This window comes from Gymnogyps californianus, chromosome 1 (genome assembly GCF_018139145.2).
Source record: "Gymnogyps californianus isolate 813 chromosome 1, ASM1813914v2, whole genome shotgun sequence".
NCBI lineage: Eukaryota > Metazoa > Chordata > Aves > Accipitriformes > Cathartidae > Gymnogyps > Gymnogyps californianus.
Genome location: NC_059471.1, coordinates 82,483,210 through 82,496,849, shown reverse-complemented (window position 1 = coordinate 82,496,849; position 13,640 = coordinate 82,483,210). Strand labels below are relative to the sequence as shown.

At 39.8% G+C, this 13,640-nt stretch overlaps 1 protein-coding gene across 1 annotated transcript in view; it reads right to left on the bottom strand.

Moving 5' to 3' along the window:
• The window catches only part of FRMPD4 (FERM and PDZ domain containing 4), a 114,857-nt gene that overhangs the window by 19,413 nt on the left and 81,804 nt on the right, over positions 1–13,640 (bottom strand). Inside the window, exons 4-6 of the mRNA XM_050902173.1 lie at positions 11,684–11,729; positions 2,333–2,437; positions 1,045–1,152 (exon numbers count right to left, since the gene is read on the bottom strand). Of these exons, the coding sequence (XP_050758130.1) occupies positions 1,045–1,152; positions 2,333–2,437; positions 11,684–11,729 (259 nt within the window). The remainder of the gene's footprint in view (positions 1–1,044; positions 1,153–2,332; positions 2,438–11,683; positions 11,730–13,640) is intronic.

Genomic DNA, 13,640 nt, shown 5'->3' with positions numbered 1-13,640 from the left:
GAGTGGAGGTTTGTATCCATTACCAGCACTCAACTTATGCCTAAGATATATACATGAACTATAAACAGATATTGCAGCCCATTTTTAAGTGTAACTTCAGTATCTGTTTTGCCTTCAGACTGGAGTAAATTTCTTCTTGTTTACCTTAGTAAATCACTCTCCTTGCTGTTCTAACTGATTGAGCATACTGCTGAATCACAGCGAGCACAGAAGCAGCCTTTCTTCATATACGCATAGCTTTACAATCCCTTACAACCAGCAAAAGCTGGCAGTACAGCTGAAAATTGCATCCCCAGCCTTCACTGCTCATTCTCACCCATGCATCTCTCTTGTCTCAGTGTCCCAGGCATGCACGCTACCATGCAGCGAACTACATTTGGTAACCAATCTGTGTTAAAACTAGCTCACCCAAACAAAAATGCTTGAGAGACTAGCAGCATGTCCAACAGCACTAGTCGTGCTGCTTACTACGCTACTCCAAGGCACTCACAGACACCGACAACACCTCTGGTTTAGGAACCTACGTGGACCAGTGTCACAGACACTCCCTAGCAGCCTCAGTTGTGTGCCAGGGCTTCACCTCTTTATTTCTGTATGTGAAAATGTGTTATGGAAAGCATAGAGGGCATTATACTGAGACGAACAATTTATCACCAGCATAACCCTACAACATCCCATCCCAAGTTCACTGGATGACAAGCTAGATGATACTCAATTAGCAACCAACATCTTAATCTTCTTAGCTCCTGACTTTTGCTGACAAATCATGCTAGTACTTGGCAGCATATCAAAACGATAGGACCACGCAATTTTAATTGCGCTCCAGGCACATTAAAACGATCACTTCTTCTTCATTGACAATACGTTTTTAGCAGCAGAAAAATGGACCAAAACCTCACTATTTCTGAACTACGATTCCTGCCCCAACTGAACACGCTAGTAATTTTATTCTTAAAGCATTCCAATGAAATTATAATTACTGAAGGTCTTAAAAAGAATTAACTGGCATTCTTGGCATTGCATACCAAGGTATATCTAGCCTACCTTTATTGAAGTGCTGCAGTCAAAACGGAAAGATTTGGTTTGTCCATTTTCAAGATACACCTTCAGAACATTTGGCATGAAAAGAAGTGAATTGTCCTTAACTGTTTCCTGCCAAACAAATTAGTGAATCAGATTACAACATGTAACAAGGGAAATCTAAATGTTGTTCTATAAAGAAGGACATCATTCAGATGGAAAGGTAACAACTGAAAAGGAGTGTGTTGGCTCAAATTGAAAGCAGAATTAGCAATGGCCTGCAAGTGTCTGGCCATGCTCATTACAGCTGCACTCTATAGGTCTCTCTCCTGGAAAAATATAACTGCTCACATACATTTTCTGTCTGGCTTGGGGTATTTTCTTTCCCTAAATACTATCTCTCTGACAGTAAATGCTACCTCTAAAGTTGAAACATTTCCAATAAAACAGAAAAATAGATTACTGTTTCTCTGAATACAGTGAGCTCTTTAGTATCTTCAATCTACAAAATAGGAACTGCAGATTCATTAGTAAGAATTACAATCAAGATGGTTTACACTCTCTTTATAGCTGGATATTAAATGCTAATATCTGTCATCATTTAAGAAGAGTAACATACAATATTGCTACTTAATTGTGATGATTCATAACAAGGATAGTAAAATAAACAGGAAAAAGGAAGGGAAACAAAGCTTTGTTGTTTTTGGTTTTTTTTAAAAAGCAGAAATTGCTTTTGACAAAATGCGGTATCAATTTATGTTTGGAAGAGAGTTGGATAAAGACAGCAGTGTGGAACCATGTTCTGGCAAATTATGAAAATAAGCTGGGAGTTCATGTTTAAGGAGGAGTTCAGTGCCTCTCAAAAGGAGGCTGACTTTGCCTGAGGGCTGGAAACAACAAGTTCAAGTAGACAAAACAAATTTGAAAGAGGTCTATAAGGTAATGTTAATCTGTTTTCCTGACATGCTATTTCTCTTGAGCTTATGGGTTTTCCTACTACAAAATTGCTCTGAAAAAAAACCCAAGCAAGCTTTATCAAGACTATAAAGACAGACATATATGTGCTATCACCACAAAATGCATTCACTAGCATTTTAATTTTATTTTAAGAAGGAACAAATTTTTCACAATATTAAGGGCCCAATGGACTTTAAAAACAGATCTTTTAAAAACTTCAGAAACAGAAAAACCCTTCCCTTTGCAAGCCTATCACCGTTTTTCCTACCATATAATTCCCTCACTTTCCAGCCTTGAGGCGTACCTTCGGATGAAATGCTCAGTCCTTCCTGAGGTTAAATAGTTGAATACTCACCGACACCTGGCCATTGATAATTACTTCTTCTGAGAAGCGCACTTTGACAGGATTGGACTTCAATCTTGCCTTTTTTGCAGCACTAATAAAAGCTGATTTAGGAGACTGGAAGGAAAAATGATGACAAGATATATCACATAATTTCAAGTTAAAACCTATCTTTCCTTTTTCAGTTATTCCCCCTGTTTCTCACACACTGGGGACTCCATGTATACAGCAACACTTTGCATATCATTCACTGAAGAACGGAAATACAGTCAAACCATAATGCTTCCCAAGATAATACATATGTACATACATAAAAGGAATCAGCGATGCATACCGCACATACTGAAAGTTATCCCACTGTCAGACTGGAGCAATGAGAAGGGCTCTCGGTGCACGTACAAATTCCTTGTAGTGCTTCCACAATGACTGTTGTCAACCAAACTTGTGTTGCATGAACGGACACCGACCAGTGACCAGTCAGTGACCCTTCCTTCAAATGCTGAATGGAAAAATTTTGCATAATCTATGATTCGCTAGATACAGGTATACACACAACTTTTGCCAACAAAGTGTCTGAGAGCTCTCCAAGTGCAGTGGCATCTCACTATAGTAGTCCACTTCAAAAGACAGGTTAGAACTGCCAAAAGGCCACTGCAGGCCAGCAGGCTTCCCCTGAACGTATCCCCTACACACACCCTGTGCAAGGCTTGCCTTCGATCGAACAGACACTTTGTGGGACTTCATGGATGAGAAGTCTAGAAACATTCCCCATTTTCTTCTGGGACTTAATGGACTTTTACCTACTACATTATTCAATGGATTCACCTGTGATCAAGTGTTCAGCCCTTGGAAAAAAATTCTCTCTCCATTTGAGAAGTTTGACTAACAACCCATTTTTAGTAGCAAATTAAATATTCACAGTCAACGGGATTTCCATTTTCAGCAGCAGAAGCAAGGTAGTTTTATTCTCAGGTCAGTTACAAACACAGCGCTTCTGGCATTGCCTAACTCCATAACCATGATAATGGGCAACAGAAGAAATTCTGGCTTTGGCTGAAAATCACTGGGCTCCTTCGGGCCAGGTTTCGGTCCATTTGTTTCAGTAAAATGTGAATTACGATTCTCAGAATCTTATTCTAACTCCTGAGAAGTGGCCTTACTAGTTTCAGATACTGAAAAGACTAACTCATGTTGGTTTGTCTGTGAGAAATTAATGCAGGCATCAGTGATGACGATCCTGGAATAATTTCCTATTATCAACGTGGCATGACAGCAGTCCTTGTAAACACAGCAAGTCTTGTCACCATCACTCAAATTTTGACTCAACTAACAATCTGCAGGAGTGACAGAGTAGTCCAAGGCCATGTGCTCGTGTCGTCTCTGATCTCTGCTGAAACTGCTTAAAAAATTATTTTCTTGTGAAGCAGAAGCCTTGTTTCTAGTAACTAGCAGGAAGAAGTCTCTAGCTCATTTCTGTATGCCACTGATTTATAATCACATCAAAAACATGGTAACTATTACCATAGGCTCAGTATCAACCAGTGAACAAGGAATGAAAGACGCCACATTCTCCCAGGAAATATCAGAGCCATCCGATAATTCCTGGAGCACAAAATAGAACCAAGAAATAAAAATGAATGCTTCTTCACTTTTACAGTTCATTCTTTCTTACCTGTTCTCTAGCAGCTATGACCATACAACTTTTAATCAGTAACAGTAAATGACAGAAAATTCAACCCCATGATCAAACCAAGCTCAGCTTCCAAAGCCAGTGCTGAAAAATGCAGAAGGTCCCCCAGAAGATTTGAAACAACCACCAAAAGGAAAGAAAGAAAAAAAGTTTAAAAAAAAAAAAGTTAATGTCTCAGGGCGGGGGACCCAAAACACTTTCAGCAAGAAGGGGCAACATGGAAACACTGAAGAAGCATGCTTACATATTGTACTCTAGAGATGAATTCCTAGAAAGACACAGCATACAATAATACCATGATTAATATAATAATTCTACACATGCCTTTTCTAATTTCCCTCCTCTCCACGTAGTCCCTTTCTGCAGTGTGTAAAGGGGATAGTCTATATGGCATCCAAGTAATGGACTGCAACCTGTTGACTCCCACTGCCACAGGGCAGCACAGCTACAGGAGTAGGCTACTGGCTCTCCCTTGCAAGGGCAAGGGGAAAAGAGTGGCTTTCACTTACTCTTCTTGCTGGAAGAGGCTTTTTACACTTGTTTGCTCTTATTGCAGATGATTCACCAGTCTGGTCTCTCTTTACAGGCAGACTGCCAAATTTTCTTCCGGATTCTGGCAAGGTTATTCCCATACAGCAAATCTGGCAAACCGCTATGTGGCTTTGTTGCTCTCTACAACCTCTCTACAACCTCAAAAGTCACTTGGAGGGGGCATAAACACTTAAATTATGTTATTGCAAAAATGTGATAGGGGAGTCCAACAAAACTGAAAGATTTGAACATATGCGAGTTCCCAAGAACCCATTCAGGACGTGGGGTTTAATGTACATATTGCACAGCCAGGGGAGCATACCATGGTCTGCCATAAAACGTAGGGCTTCCCCCCCCTTCCCGCTTCTGCTGTGCCAATGTGGTCAGGACTCCGGCCCCTTACCAGACACTCTGGGTGAGCCTGGAAGCAGATTGCTTTCTAAAAAGCTTCAAACTATAAACCAGAGGTGTAAGAAAAACTAGAACAGCTGTGCCAGGTATTTGGGGGAACGTTCTCTGCTGGTATGAACGTTTGAGTAATAGCACAGCTTTTGCATTTAATTGCACAATCTCATTGTTTCTACCTCTGCATCAACTTGGCACTTGACATTTTCTCTTTGAGAAAGGAACTGTTTCTAAAGAGTGCGGCAAATACCTAGGAAAACAGTTGGGTTTGATCGTCAAATTTGCTTATCTAACAAAGCATCAGCAAGATGATGTGCTGCTCTATTCTATTTTAATGTCTTCAGGTTTGTAGGTGAAGAATGCTATCAATTAATGATTCTCAGAGTGCCAGGTTCATTTGTTTCTGATACTCCGTCTTTTAGCCAAATGGAAGCCATTATCCTCAGTTAATGACCTTAAGCAGGAGGTGTTTACACTAATGCAGAACATTTATCACTGCAAGTAAAGTATTTGCATTGTCACAGATAAAAACAGCTTAATTAGAGTGACTTTTGCAAAATGAGAGGACACATTTTAACAAGGAGTCAAAATACTTCAAAAACCTACAAACTTCACACTGTGTGACCTAAGCACTGTTTCCTGTTAAAAGCTCAAATTTATCAGGATTTTAAATAATTTTTACTTGTTTACACAAAATTCAGTAAAAATTCAGCTGATCATTGCAACACTACCTGGAGAAACTGCTAGCAAGAGAAATGAAGCATTGCATAGAGATTTGCTTGGAGGAAATGACAGTGAAGACTGAGACCCTCCTTTGAACCCTGCTTACTAGGGATTGCAATCAATGGGCATTCCATCAGCAGGGTCAAAACATGAGAGATTGCTATAACAAGAGGAGGCTTTCTGGAAAACGTTATTCTTCTCATTTTCTGGACTTTTCAAAATCAGATCCTATTTTTGTCAGCAGCATTATAGCAGGTCATTTTTTGATAGATCTTAGAAACAATATCCTACATTTTGAGGGAAACTGTTTTTTGATGAAAATAAGAATGTCTAGTACTTTGTCCACTTTTGGAGATAAACTATAATTTGGGGGAGATTCCAAGGGAAATGGTGTTTATTTGCTGCAAAAGCCCCTTTGAGTGCTATTGCCAGTAGAGGTGCTGCAACAATGAAACCTTTAGTCATGCTCAAGAAAAAAGAAGGATTTAGCATTTAGAAGAGCGTAGTGTAGTACTGAGCTACCATAAAGAAATGAAACAAGACAGCAGCATGGGACAGTCACAAGGTGAAAAGAAAACTTGCTCTGTGACAATAAGTGTCAAAATCAGGCAGAAATATCGTAGTTTTAAATAGCCACAGATTGTATATATGCAATCAATTTTAAGCTTGTTACTTAAAATTAGTCATTAGTTTAACATGAAATATTATGTTTGTTAGGAAATAAGGAAAAATTGCATGACTGCAAAAATGTGTTAACTTTTTGGTCCATCCCTAAAGGCAATTATGAGAGACAAAATTTAGCAAGCAAATAAAACGTGAATAAGAGGAAGAATTAAATTTATTAAGTGGAACACTACATAATGCCCAAAGGCAAACTAAATACTGCCATTCATAGCTGTGAGTGAGGCTGAAACAACTACACTGGCTCACAAGAGCATCGTAGAAGAGCAGGTAGGGACATGGAAGAAATAACGTGGAGAAGTTTTACCATGCAGTAATTTGTTATAACCACAGGGCACTGACAGATCATCATCAGGAGTATTTCTTTGTTAAACTCTGTTAACCTTCGTTAAATTTGGCACAAATTTAATTGCTGAAATAGTGGTCAGATTTGGGTTCTCTCTTAAAAGTTGGTGATCTATCATAGACAATTATATTTTACTATTTGCATTATTTATATTTTACTATTTTTAGATGGCAATCACAGTCTAATCATTAGTCCCATACATGTGTAACATGTATCTGTCAGGTGGGGAATAGCCAAACCTTACTTTAATGCCGGCATTGCAAAAATCCAATCCATTCCATCTACAGTAAACGAAAGCCTAGTTTACTGTGATTGTCCCAAAACCATAAGTGAAACCACAGGTCAGCTTCAGACTTTGTAGAACATGCAGACATTGCAGCTCATCTCGTGACTGGATGGGCCTGGGCCATCCATCTCTGCGTTTATTAAATGTGGAGGTCCTCCATAAAATCCCCTCCACTGGCCTTTTGGAATTCTGCCTCTCCAAAGTTCAGCCCTTTACATTAATGGATTACTCCTTCACATTCACGATTACCTCTCATACACAGGTGACTGCTCTTAATCAAATGCAGAAAAGTACAAAAAAAGTCAGCCATGCCGTACTACTTTCAGCCCTACAACTCTGCAAGGACGAGGACCTTTGGGAATGAAAGAAAGCTTCACCCCATACAAACCCAGGCTAAAATGAAGGACTATATGAATGATAATGCACCTGAGATGGGAGAAGGGGCTAATGAAGATGGAAAAGAGATGTAATGGCAACTGGGGGGGGGAGGTAGGCAGAGAACTACAAGGAGAAAATGGTGAACAGGGTGAAGGGTGGAGGGGCTCTTTTCCACTTTGCTGAAACAATTAACATGGAAGTTCACACTGAGTTTTCTCACAGTCTTCATGACTGAAAAGATCATGTATTTCGTACAACTACACTCCAGAAAAATCCATATAGCCTAAGAGGAGGCCTCCAGGAATAAAGGTCAGGATTTGCACCACACACAGATGGAAGAAGAAAGGCTGCGCAGCACAGGTCTGACATGAGAGGAGGCTGCTTCAAACAGCAAAGAGTGGTTGGACAGTGGCCATGGACCAGCCAGCACTTCCAGGAGGCAACACGGTGATGGCAAGTTTGTCATTAACCACATCATGATCCTCTCCTGTGTAGGATTAAAGCTATGTATGGAACGGACCATACCAAAAAGCTGATGTGGAAGTTACACAGTGGAAAAGGTCCTCAGGATGACTGTAAAAAATGTACGCATTCAAAGAAAAAAAGCCATCATTTCTACACCAACTTCACAACTTCAAGCAGTCAAAAATCATCATGTTCAAAATGCTCACATGTCTGACTTCCAAATGATTTCTAAAACTACACCTTGGTAGTCTTTTTCACTTTAGATTTTGAAGTCTTTGTGACAAACCTGTTTCTTTTTTATAGCCTTCTTTACAACTACAAGTCTAGATATGGTAGTCGCTGCTGTTACACGACTCCAGAAGGCAAAGCAGCATGAAAAATACTGTGAGACTCTCAATAAGATTGTTCCCACAATCATTACGATCCATAAATAAGTGTTACTTATCGTAGTTTTTCTGCAAATGTTGTGTCTCAGACAAATAACTGGGTTATAACAAGAAGCATCTCTTTCAAAACAGAAAAAGATCTTATCCTTTTCCCATTGCAGAACTCATGCACAGCAAAATTGCCATAGATCTCAGTTGGGCCTGGACTACATCCAAGGAGCTTAAGAGATTAATCATGAAAGCAACCTATCAAATGATCTCTACACATAAAATCTGAACAGATATCAAAACAGGCAAGTTATTTGATTTGAGTAATGCTTAAAACTTAATAAGGCAACAATCAGAATGATAGTCCATTTACAGAATAAAATGGTCAGAAATGATAATCAAATGCCATACTTCCAGAAATCAAAACTTTGAACTGCTTCAACTGCTTTAGCTGTTCAGTGACCTCCTTATGAGCAGTGGTGATACGAATCTAGTAGAGATTTGTAGATTGATGGAAAGAAAAAGATAGCCTAATGCTTTGGTTTGGTCATAATTAAAATGAAATTTTAATGAGTTTAAGCATTAAACAAAACTGAATGCACTTAAGCAAAAATGATCCACAAAAGCTTTCAAAAAGTACTAAGTGAACTACAGAGTACTATAAATCTAGATTACGTCTACTTTCACCTGCAATCATAAAGGATGGTCACTTGAAAGCATGAAAACAAAACACACTCTAAATAGCGCAAATAAAAACAATTAAGAAACAGCACTCTTGTAATCCATCTTGGCAGATATTTTTTATACAATGATAGAAAAATATTCACCATCAAGAAGAGAGATCGATGAAATGTTTGTAAAGATGTATTTCTGCCAAGAATGGGGAAGAAGTTCAGTCTTTATTTAAAAGCTCTTACTTTTCCTTTGACTGGTTTCTACTTCATCTTTCCAGTTTTATTGGCAAAATAGTAAAAGGAAAAACGGAGGAGGCAAAATTAAAGAAAAGGGGAAAAAACAGTGCATCATAATTTTTGAAGACATAAATACTGTTTCCAAACTGTAAGACAAAATGTATTTGCCAGAGGACCCCCTGCACAGAAGACCGGACAGGTACACAGCCAGAGTGCAGCAACACCCAGGATGGCAGAGCTGAGAGGGATGTCACCTAACAGGCTCAGGCACTACTGACAGTAACGTTGCAGCAGTATGAGGGCCAGCACGGACCAGATGTTCAAGGCGACTCAGGAGTCCCCAGGAGACTTCACAGCCCAGGGTTTGCATAAACTGAGGGACCCTGCACTGCTTCAGGGCTCATACTTGGCTGCACACACTGGCAGCATCCCAACTGCTCCCCATCCCTACGCACACTTTCTTTTCCACTGCAGGAAAACTTGGCCTTGAAAGTGATAAGGGAAGGATGCTATGAATCAAGAAGACCGTGGCCTGGACAGGTACAATAAGACCGCACAAACCAGAGGAGATCTGCAGGGTGCAACAGCCCTGCAGTTGAGGCTCTCCCAGCTAAGCTCATGCCACTGAAGCATCCCGACTTTGGGATAAAAATGGGTCAATTAAAGCTAGCACCAATATGCATACATCAATTGCATCTTCTGACTGCTCTGTGGACATTCTTGGGAAGACAATCTTCATGCCTATGTGAGATAAAACATCCATCACCCCCAAAACACATGTGCTTTGTCTGCTGAGGTAGAGCTGGGGGACTCTGAAAGACATGCCAGCATGGGGCAACACAAATACATGCATAAGATGGGCACATCAGCCCAGATGGCTGACAGGACAGCAAAGTGTTTCAGTGCCATTCCTAACTCAGTGACGTCGAGAGGTAGTTCAGTTATTGATTAGCTTTTGGTGCTACGTAATGAGAGGAGCAGATTCTGCTTTGTCAGGCCTTAAACAGGGCTTGTACCCAAAGAGCTGGGAAGATACGAGGTCATAACTTTCCTTCTTCTCCAGGTCAAAGGCTGGAGGAGGACCGTACCTGTGCTCTAAGGTCTCCCATTGAACATGGAGTGCACAGTTCATTTGGGTTTCAGCTTCCCTTACATTCAGTACATACAGGCTTGCTCTCATATCAGCAGCACAGTGATAACAGGTCACAACACCTCACAGACATGTAGTACTACACTTTACTGTCCACTTTTAAGGGCTACGCATACCTGCACTAAAGTGCATGCCCTTTCTTCACCTGACATTTAAAGAAAAGAATGAAGCCTGTCAGCAGATGAAGTAAGGCAACCTGCACACAAAAGCAAGTGGGTGAGGATTTCTTTTCACCCATATTATATATATTCCCTGTGATCAACACCACTGGCTGTAATCCAGCAAGCTTTAAAGGCAGTTAGGTTTCTTTATTTAGTCAGACCATGCCTGCATTTTCATTTAAGGTGGCTTATGTCGACCAGATCCCAGCTCATCTTCCTGCCAGTGGCCTTACTGCAGCGTGGCAGCCCCTGCCTGGTTTTGCTGCGGCATGCGTGCTTTTCCCCCGTGATTTAGTTGCTGTGCATGACTGACTTCTAGAAAGGGTACAGTACCAACACAACTACACGGCCACCTCTAAACTAGCCAGAAAAGCTAACGAGTAGTATGAAGCCACACAGCACTGGCCAAGTTGCATTTGCAAGATGTGTATTTTGGCAGCTTCATCAGATGAACTTGTTTTCACATCTTTGTGTCAAATCCATCTTATCTCTTATTCTTGGGTGAAAAGGATGCAATTATCCCTTGTTAATCAAAACTGTTATGTATCAGGCTAGCCAACAGGGAGCTGAATGGACCTGTTGAATATGAAATCACTCCCCATGCATGGCTGAGGCCCCTCAGCAGCCTGCAAGGGATGCACGGCTGTGCATGGATGTATGGAAGAGAGAGATGTGCTTCCTCCCCTGGCTTGGCTTCTCTCCTTTTTCGTGGGAGATGGGTTTGAGCTGACAGGTCATGAACCCACTGCCACAAACCGCTGAGCGAGGTGCAAAGGCACGTCGCATCAGCCAGCTCTGAGGTGGGCTGCCGTTTCTCCCAGTCCCTTCAAGCCAGCCTCACGCAATCGCCTCTGTGTCTCTTCTCTCCCTCCGCTCCACGCGCCCTGCGCTGGAGATGCAGACAGAGCCCTCCCTTGCATAAGGTACAGCTGGCTTCATATGGCCGCGTAACTCTGTGGGACCGAGGCGGAATCCAGAAAAACCCAGGAGCTGCAACAGATCAGAAACTGAAGTGTCCTGCTCTACCTATCTTCCTGGTATGAGTTTAAAGATACTGTTATTATTTAACTTGCTAATGCAGTCTTTGAGCGCAGGATGCAGTAACACAGTCTTAAACGTCACCTTTAAGAGACACAGCCCTTATCTCACTTATTTCTTTTTATTGCACAGATAAGGTAGAGACACAGACAGGATATAGGCAGGAAAAAAAAAACCTGCTATGTTGCTAGGAAACTAATTCAGAAAACACCGACGATACTTACAGGGTAAGGTTGAACAACAGTAAGGAGGATTGATTCTTTGCAGCTTCTATAAAAAGAAAAAAAAAAGTAAAATCAAGTAAAGATTCATACTTTTATTCACTACAGATAACCGGCTCTTCTTTTTAACGGAGAAAACTGCAGTAATATGGCAAAATGTTTATTAAAATCACATAGCAGAGAATTACAGAGATTAATAATATGCCAAAATAACAATGGGTATTAAAAAAAAAGTTGTTTCCAATCTAACAAATTGAATTGACTTAACTTTACAGTTTATACTATGAAATATTTGCTTCATCAGAGACACATGCATGCTGCAATAATGGTTTTCTCCAGCAAGAATGGAATAACATTTGATTAATCCTATCAGTTCAGCATCTACAGACTACGGATTTCTTTCACATACTTTACAAATGCAAATATCATCTAGCTCTTGTACATTTAATACCAAATTTATCTGAAGACAGCAGTGTTTTCAAAACAAAAATGAGGACAAAATTTAGCCCCCATTTCTTCTCTAGCTCACCTTTTTAAATGGGTGGAAAAAGATTAATATTTGGTGAATACCCCCGTTAGAATTTTTAAGTTTTTACAAGATTGCTAAAGAAAGGTTTTTCTTTAAAATTAAACAGCTCTTCTTTAGGGTGAAACTAGTAAATGGAAAACATATAAGCAGCTCTAAAAAAACCCAACTGATTTACAGGATAAAGAGAAGAAATATTAGGAATCTTGATATGATCAAGTGGTCTAGACAAATGACAAATGTATATTTTGACTATTGGTGGGAAGTTGGGGGTGGTGGGTAACTGGGGAAAAGTAAGTGTAAAGTGGAAGAAGAAGGAAGAGAAGCCAATCAGAGTCAATATCTCTTGTATTACATTGTTGGTCAGATGGCTGCTGAGGGCAATATTAGCTAAGTAAAGGTCAGTTGCCATTTTGTTGAGATGGATTTGATTTTCTGGGTTTTTTACTACTTTTAAACACAATTAATTGTTTATTTATGTGATTTATTGCCTGGCTAACTGAAGTGCAACTGATTTGGCATGCCTGACCTGTTAGCAGAACTAAAATAAATCACACTGTATTGGTTTTATACAGTGTCATCTTATATTCACACCACTGATAGGCAACTCAAGAAGCCAAAAAGCAAAGAAAATAGAGGAGAGACTGAAGGTCCAGTCAGCAAATTGGTCTGGAAAGTCAGGCTATACTTGATGAAGCCAACACATCTCTGAAGGCCAACTGGGATAGCAAATTCTACTTCTGTCAAAGCCATCAGTCATGCAAGGGGCAAGGTCTGACCAAATATCCCCTAACTAAAGAAAAATTTGTTAAGCTTCAATGTTTACTCCCCTTATTAGACATTTGTATCATTATACTAAAAGAGTATAGGTAGACTTTTCAAAAGGAGGGATTGAAGGCTCTGGTTGCTTGTCTGTGCTTGGAACAACAGAAATAAAATTAAGTTAGAAAGTTAAAAAAAAATTAATGAGGAGCTACATGTGGTGAAGATTAAATATTCTGCCACAAAACAGCATAGTTTTATTCCCATTAGATATCATTATAACTACTTTAAGGAATTTCCCACAATTATTCTTCATTGCAATAAAACATGTTCCAAAGTTAAGCTCCAGAAATTATTTATTCAATCATGAAACAGCCTTTATTTACAGTGTTTATATTTCTGAAAATTTACAGTTCATTTTTAAGGTCTGTAAGTTACAGTTTTGGAAATCTCTACAATTATTCTTTATTATTCTCCATTGTTATTCTTGAAGAGTTTATAGCTTATCGTTTAGAAAAAAAGCAGCCTCCATTCTGTTTTGGCTAACAACAGGATTCCCTCTACTTTTTTTCTATTCTACTTACCACATTTTTGGGAATCTGAAAATGCATGATAAGAAATGTAATTTATTTCAAGAATCTCACAGTCACATCTATGCCATCCACATCCATC